Consider the following 19,563-nt stretch of genomic DNA (forward strand, 5'->3'; position numbering starts at 1 on the left):
AGAAGAATAACTGTTACTCCAGCAGCAGCTGAGCAGCACTGCTGCAAGGCGGTAGTAGTCAGCGCAGGGCAACACTTGTCACTGGCTGGAGTACTGGTTATTCTTCGTGATTTACTGGCCCTATTAAAACATGAACATTGCACAAGAATAAGTTGGACCACTCTGTCAAATGGCTATGTAAATGCCACTTTGAAAATAATTTTGTTTGTGGCAGGGAATAAACAGACTCTTTCCTTCGAAACTGGGTGTTGCCTGAAAGACATAATGATCAGTACTTGCCTGGGCTTACTCCAACTACACTTAGCAAAAACAGAATTGCAAATACTTGCTGAAACGCCAGATAAAATGAGCCTGATGGCTCTTAAGGTGAACACCCTCTGTGTGTGTGTGTGTGTGTGTGTGTGTGTGTGTGTGTGTGTGTGTGTTCTGAACACAATGCCGTATGAATATACAGGGCTATTACAAATGATTGAAGCGATTTCATAAATTCACTGTAGCTCCATTCATTGACATATGGTTACGACACACTACAGATACGTAGAAATACTCGTAAAGTTTTGTTTGGCTGAAGCCGCACTTCAGGTTTCTGCTGCCAGAGCGCTCGAGAGCGCAGTGAGACAAAATGGCGACAGGAGCCGAGAAAGCGTATGTCGTGCTTGAAATGCACTCACATCAGTCAGTCATAACAGTGCAACGACACTTCAGGACGAAGTTCAACAAAGATCCACCAACTGCTAACTCCATTTGGCGATGGTATGTGCAGTTTAAAGCTTCTGGATGCCTCTGTAAGGGGAAATCAACGGGTCGGCCTGCAGTGAGCGAAGAAACGGTTGAACGCGTGCGTGCTATTTTCACGCGTAGCCCGCGGAAGTCGACGAATAAAGCAACCAGGGAGCTAAACGTACCACAGCCGATGGTTTGGAAAATCTTACGGAAAAGGCTAAAGCAGAAGTTTTACCGTTTACAATTGCTACAAGCCCTGACACCCGATGACAAAGTCAAACGCTTTGAATTTTCGGCGCAGTTGCAACAGCTCATGGAAGAGGATGCGTTCAGTGTGAAACTTGTTTTCAGTGATGAAGCAACATTTGTTCTTAATGGTGAAGTGAACAGACACAATGTGCGAATCTGGGCAGTAGAGAATCCTCACGCATTCGTGCAGCAAATTTGCAATTCACCAAAAGTTAACGTGTTTTGTGCAATCTCACGGTTTAAAGTTTACGGCCCCTTTTTCTTCTGCGAAAAAAACGTTACAGGACACGTGTATCTGGACATGCTGGAAAATTAGCTCATGCCACAACTGGAGACAGACAGCGCCGACTTCATCTTTCAACAGGATGGTGCTCCACCGCACTTCCATCATGATGTTCAGCATTTCTTAAACAGGAGACTGGAAAACCGATAGATCGGTCGTGGTGGAGATCATGATCAGTAATTCATGTCATGGCCTCCACGCTCTCCCGACTTAACTCCATGCGATTTCTTTCTGTGGGGTTATGTGAAAGATTCAATGTTTAAACCTCCTCTACCAAGAAACGTGCCAGAACTGCGAGCTCGCATCAACGATGCTTTCGAACTCATTGATGGGGCATGCTGCGCCGAGTGTGGGAGGAACTTGATTATCGGCTTGATGTCTGCCGAATCACTAAAGGGGCACATATCAAACATTTGTGAATGCCTAAAAAAACTTTTTGAGTTTTTGTATGGGTGTTCAAAGCATTGTGAAAATATCTCAAATAATAAAGTTATTGTAGAGCTGTGAAATTGCTTCAATCATTTGTAATAACCCTGTATTTCCTGTTCTTAAGAGTTTGCAAGGAAACTAATGAAAACAGTTAGGAACAGACAAATACAGGGTGATAGTAAATGTAACATTGTGATCTAATTCTTTGTTTAATTTTGTATACTTCCTCACGAAAAATTTTCAAAATGTCCTCTGTCAACTGCATATATTTTGCTGCTCAGCTGTCTAGCTGCCGTGTTGCTGAGTTCATTCATGTGGCCTCTTGCTTGAGCACATGCATGTAAAATATGAGTGAGAAGTTCTGTTTCATGCCTGCTCTGTGCTTGTAGACTTAGCTCTTAAGCCAACCTCACAAACATTAATCTGACGGAGTAAGATGGGTGACCTCAGTGGCCCAGAAACTCCACTGCGATTGACCCACTGCCCAGGATACATTTCAGTGAGGTACTGTGTCACTGGCCATACAGAATGCGCAGAGCACTGTATGGGTCACTGAAGATAACATTACGTAGCCTAATGTCACTTTGGTAGTATTTGGTTGTGCGTGAATGCTGATGAAGAAGGACATGCAACTGATACCTGTGAGTTTCAAACACCTGTATGTCAGATACGGTTAAGAAAAGGTCATATGTTCATTTGTAGTTTTCTATTTGGAATGGCCAATATTGTCACACCAGTACACGTGTACCTTTCGTCCTGAATCACCCTGTATACATACAATTTAGAAACCCAAGAGAGTCAGTAATCACAAAGAAAGATACCACAGTGATACAAAAACCTGTAATAAATACAATTTAGTAATAATAACTAGGGATCATATTGTGAAACTGATCACCCACGAGAGTTTACAAAAGATTCATACCATTCAGTTCAAAGTTATAACAATGTCAGCTGTAACAGTCAGTGGAGTGATGGAATCCAGAGGTATCTGTAGTAGCCGACCAAGACAGATGCAGCAACAGGGAAGTAACCGCTTTTGTGACATTTACATGTTCCTAACCAGGAGCGAATTTTATTATATCATCTGTGTGCTTTAATAGTTTAGTTTCTTGAGTTTCTGCGTGTAAATTTAATATCTAATAGCCACTGTTCTCGTGTTTTCATTTGTGTTGGAAAGTAAACCAATTTTGTGACATATTACAAGTTCCTAATCATGGGCGAATTATTTAGTTTCACCCGAGTGCTTTGGTAGTTAGGGTTTTGAATATCTGCATATTACTAGACAGTTCCTGCATTTTCATCAGGGTCTACAGTAGAGTTGGGCAGCATGTGCCGATAGTCTGTTTATCTGCATAGTTTGGTTTTTCACAGTCTTTAGTACGGACAGGGACTGCGATTGTTGTGAGCAGATGTGAGCTGAGTTGGTGACCCTTCGCTCTCAGCTACAGGCTGTGAAGGCTTCGGTTACACAGCTTGAGGCTGCAGTGGATGGTCACCACTGTTGTGGACCGGCCGTGGAGATCCAACGGACGTCCAGCACGTCCGAGTCCTCCGATCGGTCCTCACCGGTGGCCAAGCCAGTTACTGCTTGCACTGAGGCTGACCCCTCATCTGTGGTCGAGTGGGAGGTCACCGCAGGGTGAAGCAGGTGGCGAAGGCCTCCCCAGTTTGTCTGACAAACAGGTTCCAGGTGCTGTCTGTGGCTGACACTGTCGCTGAGCCAGATGCTGTCGCCTGTCCTGTTTCAGAGGAAACCACTCAGCCTGCAAGATCCGGGCAATCTTGGAGGGTGGGATTATTGGTAGTTGGGAGCTACAACGTTAGGCGCGTTATGGGGCCCCTGACGGACACGGATGCCAAAAAGGGTAAGAAATCCAATGCGCGCTTCGTGTGCATACCGGGTGGAGTCATTCCAGATGTGGACAGCGTCCTCCCGGATGCCGTGAAGAGCACAGGGTGTAGCCAACTGCAGGTGGTTGCTCACTTCGGAACCAATGATATGTGTCACTTTGGATCAGAAGAGATTCTCTCTGGTTTCGAGTGGCTAACAGAAGTGGTAAAGGCTGCTAGTCTTCCTTGCAAGATGAAAGCAGTGCTGACCATTTGCAGCACAGTCGACAGGACCGATTGTGGACCTCTGGTACAGAGCCGAGAGGAGGGTCTGAATCAGAAGCTCAGACGGTTCTGCGACCGTGTAAGCTGCAGATTCCTCGACTTGCGGCAAAGGGTGGTTGGGTTTCGGGTTCTGCTGAATAGGTCAGGTGTCCACTATATGCAGGAGGCGGCTACACAGGTAGCAGGGGCTGTGTGGTATGGACTGGGCAGTTTTTTAGGTTAGAGGGTCTCAGAAAAACACAAGAAGCACTTCAGTCACTAAGGGTGCAGGCTGAACACAAGAAGAACATAGACACAGGAACCATTGGCATAACAGATGTAAATTGTCGTAGCTGTGTTGGGAAAGTACCAGAGCTCCAAGCACTAATAAAAGCACTGATGCTCAAATCGTTATAGGCACTGAAAGCTGGCTAAAGCCAGGGGTAAGCTAGGCCGAAATTTTTGCGAAGAACCTAACGGTGTTTCAAAAGGGTAGGCTAAACACAGCTGGTGGTGGCGTGTTTGTTGCTGTCAGTAGTAGTTTAAATTGTCCCAAAATTGAAGTAGATACTTCCTGTGTGTTAGTATGGGCAGAGGTCATTGTTGGACCAGAATAAAATAATAATTGGATCCTTTTACTGACTTCCCAATTCAGATGACACAGTTGCTGAAAGGTTCAAAGAAAACTTGAGTTTGATTTCAAACACGTACCACACTCATACAATAATAGTTGGTGGTAACTTTAATTTACCCTCGATATGTTGGTAAAAATACATGTTCAATTCCAGAGGTACGCATAAAATATCATCCGAAATTGTGCTAAATGCATTCGAGCAGTTAGTTCATGAGCCGACATGAATAGTAAATGGTTGTGAAAACATACTTGACCATTTAGCAACAAATAATCCATAGTTAATAATGAGCATCAAACCTGATTCAGGGATTAGAGAACATTGTAATCCGCAAATCCTCGAAAAATAAGTGAAAAACATACTTATTCGAAAAAGCAGATAAAAATTCACTTGATGCCTTCCTGAGAGACAATCTCCACTCCTTCCAAATTAATAATATAAGTGTAGACCAGATGTGGCTTACATTCAAAGAAATAGTATCAGGAGCAATTGAGAGATTTATACCAAATAAATCAACAAACGATGGAGCTGATCCTCCTTGCTACACAAAATGGGTCAGAACACTGTTCTAGAAACAACGAAACAAACATACCAAATTTAAACAGACGTAAAATCCCCAAGATTGGCGATCTTCTACAGAAGCTCCAAATTTAGCGCAGACTTCATTGCGAGATGCTTATAAAAGTTTCCACAGTGAAACTTTGTCTTGAAACCTGGCAGAAAATCCAAAGAGATTCTGGTCGTATGTGAAGTATGTTAGCAGCAAGAAACAATCAATGCCTTCTCTGTGCAAAAGCAATGGAGATACTATAGAAGACAGTGCTGCCAAAGCAGAGTTACTAAACACAGTCTTCCAAAATGCCTTCACAAAAGATGACGAAGTAAATATTCCAGAATTCGAATGGAGAACAGCTGCCAACATGAGTAACGTAGAAATAAATATCCTCAGAGTAGTGAAGCAACTTAAATCACTTAATAAAAGCAAGTCTTCTGGTCCAGACTGTATACCAATTAGTTTCCTTTTGGAGTATGCTGATGCATTAGCTCCATACTTAACTATCATATACAACCATTCACTCAATGAAAGATCCGTACGCAAAGACTGGAAAGTTGCACGGGTCACACCAATATTCAAGAAAGGTAGTAGGAGTAATCCACTAAATTACAGGCCCATATCGCTAATGTCGATATGCAGCAGGATTTTGGAACATATATTGTGTTCGAACATTATGAATTACCTTGAAGAAAATGTTCTATTGACACACAGTCAACATGGGTCTAGAAAACATCATTCTTGTGAAACACAACTAGCTCTTTATTCACATGGAGTGTTGAGTGCTACTGACAAGGGATTTCAGATCGATTCTGTATTTTTGGATTTCTGGAAGGCTTTTGACACAGTACCACAAAAGAGGCTCATAGTGAAATTGCGTGCTTGTGGAATATCGTCTCAGTTATGTGACTGGCTTTGTGCTTTCCTGTCAGAGAGGTCACAGTTCGTAGTAACTGACGGAAAGTGGTAGAGTAAAAGAGAAGTGATTTATGGCGTTCCCCAAGGCAGTGTTATAGGCCCTTTGCTGTTCCTTATCTATATAAATGATTTGGAAGACTATCTGAGGAGCTCTCTTTGGTTTTTTTCAAATGACGCTGTCGTTTATCGACTAATAAAGTCATCAGAAGATCAAAACAAACTGCAAAACGATTTAGAAAAGATATCTGAATTGTGTGAGAAGTCTGAAGTCATCCACACGAGTGCTAAAAGGAACTTGTTACTCTTCGGCTACACGATAAATCAGTCTAATCTGAAAGCCGTAAATTCAGCTAAATACCTAGGTATTATAATTACGAACAACTTAAACTGGAAGGAACACATAGTAAATGTTGTGGGGAAGGCTAACCAAAGACTGCGTTTTATTGGCAGGACACTTAGAAAATGTAACAGACCTACTAAGGAGACTGCCTACACTATGCTTGTCTGTCCTCTTTTAGAATACTGCTGGGTGGTGTGGGATCTTTACCAGATAGGAGTGATGGATACATTGAAGAAGTTCAAAGAAGGCCAGCACATTTTGTATTATCATGAAATGTGGGCGAGAGTGTCACAGAAATGATACAGGATTTGGGCTGGACACCATTAAAAGAAAGACATTTTTCGTTGCGACAGAATCTTCTCACGGAATTCCAATCACCAACTTTCTCCTCCGAATGCAAGAATATTTTGTTGACACCGACCTACATAGGGAGGAACGATCACCACGATAAAATAAGGGAAATCAGAGCTTGTACGGAAAGATATAGGTGTTCATTCTTTCTGCGTGCTATACAACATTGGAATAATAGGGAATTGTGAAGGTGGTTCGATGAACCCTCTGCCGTGCACTTAAATGTGATTTACAGAGTATCCATGTAGATGTAGGTGTAGCGACTTGACACCTGTTCTGTGGGATGGAGACAAGCTGGCAACAGCTACATTATGTTGGGACATTTGTGTGGGCATCTGTGGTTCCAGTGGAGCTTGTGCAAGGCAGTGTGGTGGCCCTTCATGACAGTATTATTTCTCAACAGGATAATGTGCAATGTCACAAGGTCGGGAGTACAACTGAGTGGCTCGAGAAACACAGTGGTGAGTTCCGATTCGTGTGCTGACCCCCAACTTGCCAGATCTGAACCTGACCGAACACACTTGGGATGTGATTTAATGTGGCATCAGAGCTCATCACCCCCCTCCCCAGCATTTACGGGAATTAGCTGACTTGTGTGTGCAGATGTGGTTCCAACTTCCTCCGGTGACCTACTGAGGCCTCGTTGCTTCTGTGCTACGGTGCGTTGCCACTGTTATCTGTGCCGAAGGTGGAGATACTGGCTATTAGGTAGGTGATTGTAATGTTCTGGCTGATCAGTGTGAATCTTGTAATGTTATGGCTGATCAGTGTAAATCTGCACTGAGCATAGTAGAATACCCATTCGTGCCATTTGTCATTCCCATACACAGACTGGAATTGGCAACAGGACCCACAAGGCAGACACTGCACTGAGTGATGAGAGACAGTGTGAAACTCTGCACCTTCGGCTGAAAGTGTCAACAGCTGCAAGAAGTATACGCTGCCTTGTTTCGATTCTAGGAGAGTGAGGGAATCAGTGTTGCTGACAGACAGTGTATTAAGGAATGGTAAAAGCAGTGTGTAATGTTGCCGGGTACTGAGGACTTTAGATATGGTGTCCAATGAACGAGGACAGCATAGTACTTGTAACATTACACCCATAAGTTTTATAATGGGTTCCCAAGTATTTGAATTGGTTGTGCATAAATGCGGCAGTCTGCTAATAAACAGAGAAAGAAAATATGTCAGTTTGGAAACAACACTAGTTTCCTAATAATGTTTTGAGCAGGATTAATGCTGCAATGGTCCGCCCCTCGTGGTCTCGCGGTAGCGTTCTCGCTTCCCGAGCACGGGGTCCCGGGTTCGATTCCCGGCGGGGTCAGGGATTTTTCCTGCCTCGAGATGACTGGGTGTTGTTGTGTCGTCTTCATCATCATCATTTATCCCCATGATGGTTGGAGGAAGGCAACGGCAAACCATCTCCCCTAGGACCTTGCCTAGTAAGGCGGTGCGCGTCTCCCGCATCATTCCCTACGCTCTGTAAAGAAGCATGGGACTTCATTTCATTTTCAATGCTGCAATGAAAATACGAGGGCCATTCAGAAAGTAACCTCCGGTTGATTTAAAAAAATACACCAAGTTAAATAAAAATATTTTAATATATACATCTTACAAGTACATCTTTGCACTATTTTTCTACATAGTCTCCATAGCGATTGAGGCACTTATCGTATCTCTTCACAAGCTTTGAAATTCCTTCTGCATAAAAATCACCCACTTGTGCCTGGAGCCAGCCTGTGACCGCATCTTTGAGCTCTTCGTCGTCATCAAACCGCTGTGACCCGAGCCATTTCTTCAAATGCATGAAGAGGTGATAATCACTTGGCGCCAGGTCTGGGCTGTAAGGCGGATGGTTGATAACGTCCCACTTGAAGGATTCAAGAAGGGCCGTTGTTCTGCGAGCAGAGTGAGGACGGGCGTTATCGTGCAAAAAAAGATACCGGAAGTCAGCATACCACGGCGTTTGTTCTGTATAGCCCGTAGTAACTTTTTTATTGTTTCACAGTACACGTCTTGATTAATGGTCGTACCACGTTCCATGAATTCAACCAACAACACCCCTTTGGCATCCCAAAACACCGTTGCCATCAGTTTTCTGGCAGAAAAATCTTGCGAGGCTTTTCTTGGTTTGGTAGGCGAATTTGAATGTGCCCACATCTTTGATTGTTCTTTTGTCTCAGGGTTCACATACTTAATCCAGGTTTCGTCACCGGTCACGATTCTGTTTAACAATGGTTCTCCTTCGTCCTCATAACGTGACAGAAAGTCTAATGCAGAGGCCATTCTTTGAGTTTCGTGGTGGTCGGTAAGAATTTTGGGCACCCATCGTGCACAGAACTTACGGTAACCCAATCTTGCTGTCACTATCTCGTACAAGAGAGTCTTAGAAATCTGTGGAAAACCAGTAGACAACTCCGACATTGAGAAACGTCGATTTTCACGAACTTTTGCATCAACTGTCTGAACGAGTTCGTCAGTCACCAATGATGGTCTACCACTCCTCTCTTCATCATGAACGATTTCTCGTCCACTTTTAAATAAATGTACCCAGTCACGGACAACTCCTTCACTCATAACTCTTGGTCCATACATGGCACAAAGCTCACGATGAATAGCTGCTGCAGAATATCCTTTGGCTGTAAAAAACCTTATGACAGCACACACTTCACATTTGGCGGGGTTTCCTATTGCAGCACACATTTCAAACTGCCACAAAAACTAAACTAGTGCAGGTACTACGTTCACTCGACCACGGCTTGATGCCGACTGACCTGTTGAGTGCGTGAACGCACAGATGGCGTCGCTACTCCCCCCACAACCCGCACTGTGACCAATCGGAGGTTACTTTCTGAACCGCCCTCGTAAAAGAAAAAGCAAATAATGTGATCTTCAGGTTTTCTCTGCGTGATTGATTATTAGCAGTTTTCTGGGTATTCGACCGAGTTGTCGTTTCCATTTGGTGCACAGTATTCCAAACAGAAACCCACTTGTCTTCTAATAGTGCTGCCAGTTTCGCTCTTATGTATACTTGTTTCCAGGACTCCATCCAGAAGAGAACATATAAAGAAGGCAACAGGGCAGGCATCAAAATATTGTGCATGAAATGCAGATAACAGCTCGGCCGATTACTTGAAAGTAGACTGTTAAAAAGCTAGCAGAATGATGGAGAAATGGGTAGACAACTTTTGAAACTGTATGCTGGTACTATATATCTGAGATGGAGATACGTCTGCAAATAAGCTCTTCAATTATGCTGCCCTGTCAATTTTTTTATGAACAGCTGAGAACAACAGTTAAGCCATCCTCACAAGTAAATATGTTTTGTCATACTGCATGACAGATAGGATTTACATTATGGTTTGGGCATACTTAAAATGTAGATGGTGCTTAACAATGTGCATGATTCGGGATCACAGCACTCTCCAGTGGCACTTATCAGCTGTATCTGGCTTGCAAATCACACAGTTTGTTTACAAAAAGAAATACATGTAAAATTAGTACGCTTGGTCTGTTGAAATACACATTTTCTCCCTTGTGCATATGCCAGCCATATTGCTCAGTTCGTGGTACACACAGATAAAATCTTCAGTATGCTAAGGCAAATTGGACTGTTCTGTGCCCAGTCAGTAAGGGTGTCACCATTCAAAACATCCATTACAAATCACAAAACATGCAATACAAATTTACAATAGGCTTCCTGTTATGAAATAGATTATTTCAGCATTATCAAATTTTAGTAAAACTGAAAGCTCGCTGCTTCTGTTCCATGACAGAATTTTTAAAAAGTGTGGAACATTTGAGTTCACAATTACAGTTTCAGGAAAATTGAAGGATTTATTTGAGAGAAAGAGCTTCACAAATTGAGAAAGCCAATAACGTATTGGTCCACCTCTGGCCCATATGCAAGCAGTTATTCAGCTTGGCGCTGATTTATGAGTTTTTGGATGCCCTCCTGAGATATATCGTGCTTAATTCTGTCCAATTGTCACATTAGAATATGGAAATACCAAGCTGGTTGGAGGGCCATGCCATAATACTACAAATGTTCTCAATTGGGGAAGGATATGAAGACCTTGGTGACCAAGGTAAGGTTTGGCAAGCACAAAGAGAAGCAGTAGAAGCTCTCACAATGTGCAGACAAGCACTATCTAGCTGAAATATGGCTTACTACAAAGGGTATCAAAAAACAAAATGCAATAAAGTATCGTTGATGAACCGTTGTGCTGTAAGGGTACTGTGGGTGACAAGAGGGGAGGTCCTACTATGAAAAGAAATGGCATCCCAGACCAACACTCACGGTTGTTGGCCGTGTGGCAGCTTATAGGATGGGAACCTGGCACTGTCTAGGGTGTATCCAGACATGCCTATACTTGTCATCAGGGCTCAATTGGATGTTGGACACATCACTGAAGACAATTCTACTCCAGTCAATGAGATTCCAGGCCGAATATGCCCAAACCACTGCAGACAGGCTTGTTGGTGTAGAGACATCAGTGGTAGGTGGTGCAAGAAGTGCCCTGAGCTCAGCCCCCTCCCTGTGAGCTGCGTACTGATGTCCTTTTGGTCACTGCAGCTCCAGTTGCACATTAGGTGAATGATAATTACGATTCTGGGGCTCTGAGTGCCTCTCAGATGATTGATCAGTCTTCACATTCTGTCACCTCTCCAGGTTGACTGCTTCCTTGTTCACACATTGTTCAGCCACGGTTGACCCACTGCTGCCAACATCGTCAGATAGTGACATCACCCATATTCAAATATCGAGTGATTCGCCGATTACTCTGACAGGCTTCTTTGAGTCCAACTTCGTGTCTTCTCTCAAATGGTGACATCTACATATATTGTCGAGTCGAGAGTCGAGGGGCATGAATGGGAAGCAGTGGTTGGGAAGGGAGTGAGACAGGGTTTTGGCCTATCCCCATTGTTTTTCAATCTGTATATTGATCAAGCAGTGAAGGAAACAAAAGAAAAATTTGAGTAGTTATTAAAATCCATGGAGAAGAAATAAAAACTTTAAGGTTCACCGATGACATTGTAATTCTGTCAGAGACAGCAAAGGACTTGGAAGAGCAGTTGAACGGAATGGATAGTGTCTTGAAAGGAGGGTATAAGATGAACATCAACAAAAGCAAAACGAGGATAATGGAATGTAGTCGGATTAAGTCGTGTGATGCTGAGGGAATTAGATTAGGAAATGAGACACTTAAAGTAGTAAAGGAGTTTTGCTATTTGGGGAGCAAAATAACTGATGATGGTTGAAGTAGAGAGGATATAAAATGTAGACTGGCAATGGCAAGGAAAGCGTATCTGAAGAAGAGAAATTTGTTAACATTGAGTATAGTTTTAAGTGTCAGGAAGTCATTTCTGAAAGTATTTCTATGGAGTGTAGCCATGTATGGAAGTGAAACATGGACGAGAAATAGTTTGGACAAGAAGAGAATAGAAGCTTTCGAAATGTGGTGCTACAGAAGAAAGCTGAAGATTAGATGGGTAGATCACACAACTAATGAGGAAGTATTGAACAGGATTGGGAAGAGGAGAAGTTTGTGGCACAACTTGACCAGAAGAAGGGATCGGTTGGTAGGACATGTTCTGAGGCATCAAGGGATCACCAATTTAGTATTGGAGGGCAGCGTGGAGGGTAAAAATCGTAGAGGGAGACCAAGAGATGAATACACCAAGCAGATTCAGAAGGATGTAGGTTGCAGTAGGTATCGGGAGATGAAGAAGCTTGCACAGGATAGAGTAGCATGGAGAGCTGCATCAAACCAGTCTCAGGACTGAAGACCACAACAACGACAACAACAACATGTATCGTTCAGACGCCTGTCTGCCAGTTACTGTCCAATTGAGTACATGGAATGAAATTTGCCCTGGTATCAACATGTCCCCTGTCCGCCCCCGGCAGCTGAGTGGTCAGCGCGACAGACTGTCAATCCAAAGGGCCCGGGATCGATTCCCGGCTGGGGCGGAGATTTTCTACGCTCAGGGACTGGGTGTTGTGTTGTCCTAATCATCATCATTTCACCCCCATTGACGCGCAAGTCGCCGAAGTGGCGTCAAATCGAAAGACTTGCACCAGGCGAGCGGTCTACCCGTCGGGAGGCCCTCGTCACATGACATTTCAACATGTCCCCTGCTGACTATCCTTGCCAGCTCCACAGTGAAATGGCGTTGCAGTGTCACACATTCATCCATCGGCCACCAAAGTTTACAATTTTCCGTTTTCCATCAATATCTATATGAATATCAATTTGTCACCAGTTTGCATAATTCCTTCATGGTGCAGTGCCTTTTTTTATCTTAGAGTGTGCAAACTATATTATGTATCCCAAAATGTAGAATATTTTTTAGAAACATAAGTAAATACTGAACTGAAACAAAATCTGGCTGTGATGTGGAAACCAATGTTCCACATTGTTGGTCCACATTCCCTGGCACATTCACAAAATGGAACAAACATGCCTGATGGAGAGCACTCTAATATTTACTTAAACTGAATACTACGTAACCTACTTCTATTAAATGAATAGCGAAGTCCCAGAACCGTACATATTTACTAAGATGGTATCTGTTCTTTCAGACATGTCCAAAAGAACAGATACCATCGGTGACCAAACAGCTCGTTAGAATGAAATGGACACCCTTTGCTGCTTACAGGCGTTGACATGCGTCAATGGGGACAGATGAAAATGTGCGCCCCGACCGGGACTCGAACCCAGGATCTCCTGGTTACATGGCAGACTCTCTATCCATCTGAGCCACCGAGGATACAGAGGATAGCGTGACTGCAGGAATTTATCTCTGGCATGCCTCCTGTGAAACCCACATTCTCAACGTATTGTCCCGCACTACATCCGGGACAATACATTGAGAATGTGGGTTTCACAGGAGGCATGCCAGAGATAAATTCCTGCAGTCATGCTATCCTCTGTATCCTCGGTGGCTCAGATGGATAGAGAGTCTGCCATGTAACCAGGAGATCCTGGGTTCGAGTCCTGGTCGGGGCGCACATTTTCATCTGTCCCCGTTGACGTATGTCAACGCCTGTAAGCAGCAAAGGGTGTCCATTTCATTGTAATTTCACCATACATATTTTGTCTAGGGATTGTAATTTCACCGTACATATTTCGTGTAGGGATGCTTCAGGGTACATTGTTTGTAGTGCATGCCTTCAGGGCAATTGGTGCTACACTGAACAAAGTTTCGATCGGCTGACCAGAACCCTTGGAGTGGTGGTGGTGTTCCTCCAGGAGCTGGACCTGTCGGACAACCGCCTGGAGCGCATCGGCGAACGCCTGCTGGAAGGGCTGCTGCGCATGGCACGCCTCGACCTGTCCGGGAACCTCCTTTCGGAGCTGCCGGAGGCGGTGTTCGAGCGGGCGAGGCTGCACGCGCTGGAGGATGTGGCGCTGGCCAGGAACCGCTTCCAGGAGGCGCCACTGCGCGCCCTCCAGCGTCAGTACTTCTTCCTAGGCTCCGTAGACCTGTCCGCCAACCAGATCCGTGACCTGCCTGCTGATGACAGCACCCTGGTGAGTACCGCCTGCTGGCACAGATCTACTGTATCCGTGTAGAGTGGTAAATGGAAGAGTTGTCAGGTGTATGGGCACCCGAAGTGAGTAGTCAAAATCATGGAAGTAGTTTCAAAATCATTGTGAAGTGTGTTCGAGGATACGATATGCGAGTACAGCCTGAGGTAGAAGAACCGACCGCCCACTGGCTGTGGTAGTTATGGAAGATGTCGTTTTGCATCGGAGAGCAGTCTGTGTGAGCAACCGAGAGCAAAAGCTGAGGATGGATGTTGTGTTTAACTGAGAGCCAGAGAGAACCCCTGTGTCAGCCGGATGTACTGGCATGCCATTCGGCACCGCCCCCCCCCCCCCCCCCCTCCCTCCCGCCTCATCCCCAATGCCCCTTCACCTCCCTCTACCCTCACTCTTTAGTCCACCAGAAGTAGTGCAGGCAACTTGTCTCAGCATATTTCACAAAAACAACTTTTGCTGTAGCAGTGATTCTGCTGACTACGTAGGCCACAATAATAGGTCTTCTTCTTCTTTTGCTCGTGCCGTTGTCCCGCAGTTTCACAGGGTCTGCACGGTTAGGGTCGGATTTGGCAAGATTAATTTTTAAGGGATGGCCGGATGTCCTTCCTGATGCCACCCTGTACCCCTCCGGGACAGAATTAGTGTACCCCAGCTATCGGCGTCTAGTATAATCCGTGGAATAGTGCGAACAAGTTCAGATGTCTGTGAGTCGTGTAACTGAGGCAGAACGTGGGGACCAGCCCAGTATTCACCTAGTGGAATGTGGAAAACCACCTAAAAACCACATCCAGGCTGGCCGGAACACCGGCCTATGTCGGTAATCCACCTCACAGATTCGATCTGGGGCCAGCTCACCTACCTGAGTCCAGGAATTAGTGCATTAGTGCTCTCAGCTAATCTGGCACATAGGCTACAGTAATAGGTACGAGAGCAAACATTAAACTAGTAAAAATTTTAAATTAATGATAAAATTCCTGATACCCACTAGACTGGTCAAGTGGCTTGCACCTCATTTCATTCCTCTGACTTCAGCAGCCTGCCCCAATTTTCTCTGCTGTGTCAATCCCATTGTCTCTGAGAAGCACCTACACCCAACTTCCTCTCTTATTTGTTGTATATACACTCCTGGAAATGGAAAAAAGAACACATTGACACCGGTGTGTCAGACCCACCATACTTGCTCCGGACACTGCGAGAGGGCTGTACAAGCAATGATCACACGCACGGCACAGCGGACACACCAGGAACCGCGGTGTTGGCCGTCGAATGGCGCTAGCTGCGCAGCATTTGTGCACCGCCGCCGTCAGTGTCAGCCAGTTTGCCGTGGCATATGGAGCTCCATCGCAGTCTTTAACACTGGTAGCATGCCGCGACAGCGTGGACGTGAACCGTATGTGCAGTTGACGGACTTTGAGCGAGGACATATAGTGGGCATGCGGGAGGCCGGGTGGACGTACCGCCGAATTGCTCAACACGTGGGGCGTGAGGTCTCCACAGTACATCGATGTTGTCGCCAGTGGTCGGCGGAAGGTGCACGTGCCCGTCGACCTGGGACCGGACCGCAGCGACGCACGGATGCACGCCAAGACCGTAGGATCCTATGCAGTGCCGTAGGGAACCGCACCGCCACTTCCCAGCAAATTAGGGGCACTGTTGCTCGTGGGGTATCGGCGAGGACCATTCGCAACCGTCTCCATGAAGCTGGGCTACAGTCCCGCACACCGTTAGGCCGTCTTCCGCTCACGCCCCAACATCGTGCAGCCCGCCTCCAGTGGTGTCGCGACAGGCGTGAATGGAGGGACGAATGGAGACGTGTCGTCTTCAGCGATGAGAGTCGCCTCTGCCTTGGTGCCAATGATGGTCGTATGCGTGTTTGGCGCCGTGCAGGTGAGCGCCACAATCAGGACTGCATACGACCGAGGCACACAGGGCCAACACCCGGCATCATGGTGTGGGGAGCGATCTCCTACACTGGCCGTACACCACTGGTGATCGTCGAGGGGACACTGAATAGTGCACGGTACATCCAAACCGTCATCGAACCCATCGTTCTACCATTCCTAGACCGGCAAGGGAACTTGCTGTTCCAACAGGACAATGCACGTCCGCATGTATCCCGTGCCACCCAACGTGCTCTAGAAGGTGTAAGTCAACTACCCTGGCCAGCAAGATCTCCGGATCTGTCCCCCATTGAGCATGTTTGGGACTGGATGAAGCATCGTCTCACGCGGTCTGCACGTCCAGCACGAACGCTGGTCCAACTGAGGCGCCAGGTGGAAATGGCATGGCAAGCCATTCCACAGGACTACATCCAGCATCTCTACGATCGTCTCCATGGGAGAATAGCAGCCTGCATTGCTGCGAGAGGTGGATATACACTGTACTAGTGCCGACATTGTGCATGCTCTGTTGCCTGTGTCTATGTGCCTGTGGTTCTGTCAGTGTGATCATGTGATGTATCTGACCCCAGGAATGTGTCAATAAAGTTTCCCCTTCCTGGGACAATGAATTCACGGTGTTCTTATTTCAATTTCCAGGAGTGTATATTGATTTCAGAATCTGTCTGACCATTAACTAATCAACTCGAATTTTCATATAACCAGGAACAGATGTACGCTCAGATCACAATTTAGTGATTATGAACAGTAGATTGACATTTAAGAGAACCACTGGAAGAATCTACATGGAAAGAAGTGAGGTTATCAGATACTGAGGAATGATGAGAAGTTCATTCTCCAAGGCTGTAGATACACCCATTGTAAATATCACAGTAGCCAGTTAAATTGAACATCTCTAAAATGGGCAAACACAGAAGTTGTGCAGAGAAACATAGGTACAAGGAAGGTAAATGTATCTTCACTGAAAGACAGGAATACGGCAATATAAATCACAGAAGGTATCAGATAGATTATATAATGGTAAGACAGAGATTTAGGGACCAGGTTTTAAATTGTAAGACATTTCCAGGGGCAAATGTGGACTCTGACCACAGTCTATTGGTTATGAACTGTATATTAAAACTGAAGGAACTGCAAAAAGGTGGGAATTTAAGGAGATGGGACCTGGATAAACTGACTAAACCTGAGGTTGTACAGAGTTTCAGGGACAGCATGGGAACAACTGACAGGAATGGGGGAAAGAAATACAGTAGAAGACGAATGGGTAGCTTTGAGGGATGAAGTAGTAAAGGCAGCAGAGGATCAAGTAGGTAAAAAGACAAGGGCTAGTAGAAATCCTTGGGTAACAGAAGAAATATTGAATTTAATTGATGAAAGGAGAAAATATAAAAATGCAGTAAATGAAGCGGGCAAAAAGGAATACAAACGTCTCAAAAATTATATTGACAGGAAGTGCAAAATGGGAGCTAGAGGACAAATGTAAGGATGTAGAGGCTTATCTCACTAGGGGTAAGATAGATACTGCCTACAGGAAAATTAAAGAGACCTTTGGAGAAAAGAAACCACTTGTATGAATATCAAGAGCTCAGATGGAAACCCAGTTCTAAGAAAGAAGGGAAAGCAGAAAGGTGGAAGGAGTATATAGAGGGTCTATACAAGGGTGATGTACTTGAGGACAATATTCTGGAAATGGAAGAGGATGTAGATGAAGATGAAATGGGAGATGCGATACTGTGTGAAGAGTTTGACAGAGCACTGAAAGACCTGAGTCGAAACCGGGCCCTGGGAGTAGATAACATTCCATTAGAACTACTGACAGCCTTGGGAGAGCCAGTCCTGACAAAACTCTACCATCTGGTGAGCAAGATGTATGAGACAGGCGAAATACCCTCAGATTTCAAGAAGAATATAATAATTCCAATCCCAAAGAAAGCACATGTTGACAGATGTGAAAATTACCGAACTATCAGGTTAATAAGTCACGGCTGCTAAATACTAACGCGAATTCTTTACAGACAAATGGAAAAAATAGTAGAAGCCGACCTCGGAACACGTGAGGCAATACTGACCCTACAACTTATCTTGGAAGCTAGATTAAGGAAAGGCAATTCTACATTTCTAGCATTTGTAGACTTAGAGAAAGCTTTTGACAATGTTGACTGGAATACTCTCTTTCAGGTTCTGAAGGTGGCAGGGGTAAAATACAGAGAACGAAAGGCTAGTTACAATTTGAACAGAAACCAAATGGCAGTTATAAGAGTTGAGGGGCATGAAAGGGAAGCAGTGGTTGGGAAGGGAGTGAGACAGGGTTGTAGCCTCTCCTCGATGTTATTCAATCTCTATATTGAGCAAGCAGTAAAGGAAACAAAAGAAAAATTCAGATTAGGTATTAAAATCCATGCAGAAGAAATAAAAACCTTGAGGTTCGCCGATGACATTGTAATTCTGTCAGAGACAGCAAAGGTCTTGGAAGAGCAGTTGAATGGAATGGATAGTCTCTTCAAAGGAGGGTATAAGATGAACATCAACAAAAGCAAAACGAGGATAATGGAATGTAGTCGAATTAAGTCGTGTGATGCTGAGGGAATTAGATTAGGAAATGAGACATTTAAAGTAGTAAAGGAGTTTTGCTGTTTGGGGAGCAAAATAACTGATGATGTTCGAAGTAGAGATACTATAAAATGTAGACAGGCAATGGCAAGGAAAGCATTTCTGAAGAAGAGAAATTTGTTAACATCGAGTGTAAATTTAAGGGTCAGGAAATCATTTCTCAAAGTATTTGTATGGTGTGTAGCCATGTATGAAAGTGAAACATGGATGATATATAGTTCAGAAAGGAAGAGAATAGATGCTTTCGAAATGTGGTGCTACAGAAGAATGCTAAAGATTAGATGGGTAGATCACGTAACAAATGAGGAGGTATTGAATAGGATTGGGGAGAGGAGAAGTTTGTGGCACAACTTGACTAGAAGAAGGGATCGATTGGTAGGACATCTTCTGAGGCATCAAGGGATCACCAATTTAGCATTGGAGGGCAGCGTGGAGGGTAAAAATTGTAGAGGGAGACCAAGAGATGAACACACCAAGCAGATTCAGAAAACAACAACAAATCACTTAGGAAGCAAATATAGGAAGAGGGAAGGCCAGATTCAGAATACAGAAAAGTCGAAGGAAAGTTCTGTGAGGTTAAAAGCAATGGCGTTGACATACCAGGAATTTCACTGTTAAAACAAAGAAAAGAGAGTGGACTGCTGGAAACAGTGTACTGAAGGACACTATGAGGAGAGACAGCTGTTTGATGATGACATGCCTGAGAAAGACATAGGACTCGAAATGGAAGACATAGGAATTCCACTGATAGAGTCAGAGTTTAACAGGACCTTGGAAGACTTGTGGTAAAATAAGGTAAACAGATAGATAACATCCCTGCACAATTTATACAGTTGTTTGGGGAAGTGGCAACCAAATGACCATTAAAATTGGTTTGAAGGATCTGTGTGCCTGTAGATTCAATAAACAGATATGGCACAAATGAATTATTTTCAT

At 44.5% G+C, this 19,563-nt stretch overlaps 1 protein-coding gene across 1 annotated transcript in view; it reads left to right on the plus strand.

The window, feature by feature from the left end:
• The window catches only part of LOC124552672 (chondroadherin-like protein), a 186,806-nt gene that overhangs the window by 121,219 nt on the left and 46,024 nt on the right, over positions 1–19,563 (plus strand). Inside the window, exon 12 of the mRNA XM_047126996.1 lies at positions 13,826–14,107. Within this exon, the coding sequence (XP_046982952.1) occupies positions 13,826–14,107 (282 nt within the window). The remainder of the gene's footprint in view (positions 1–13,825; positions 14,108–19,563) is intronic.

The sequence above is a fragment of the Schistocerca americana genome, chromosome 10, assembly GCF_021461395.2.
Source record: "Schistocerca americana isolate TAMUIC-IGC-003095 chromosome 10, iqSchAmer2.1, whole genome shotgun sequence".
NCBI classification, from domain to species: domain Eukaryota; kingdom Metazoa; phylum Arthropoda; class Insecta; order Orthoptera; family Acrididae; genus Schistocerca; species Schistocerca americana.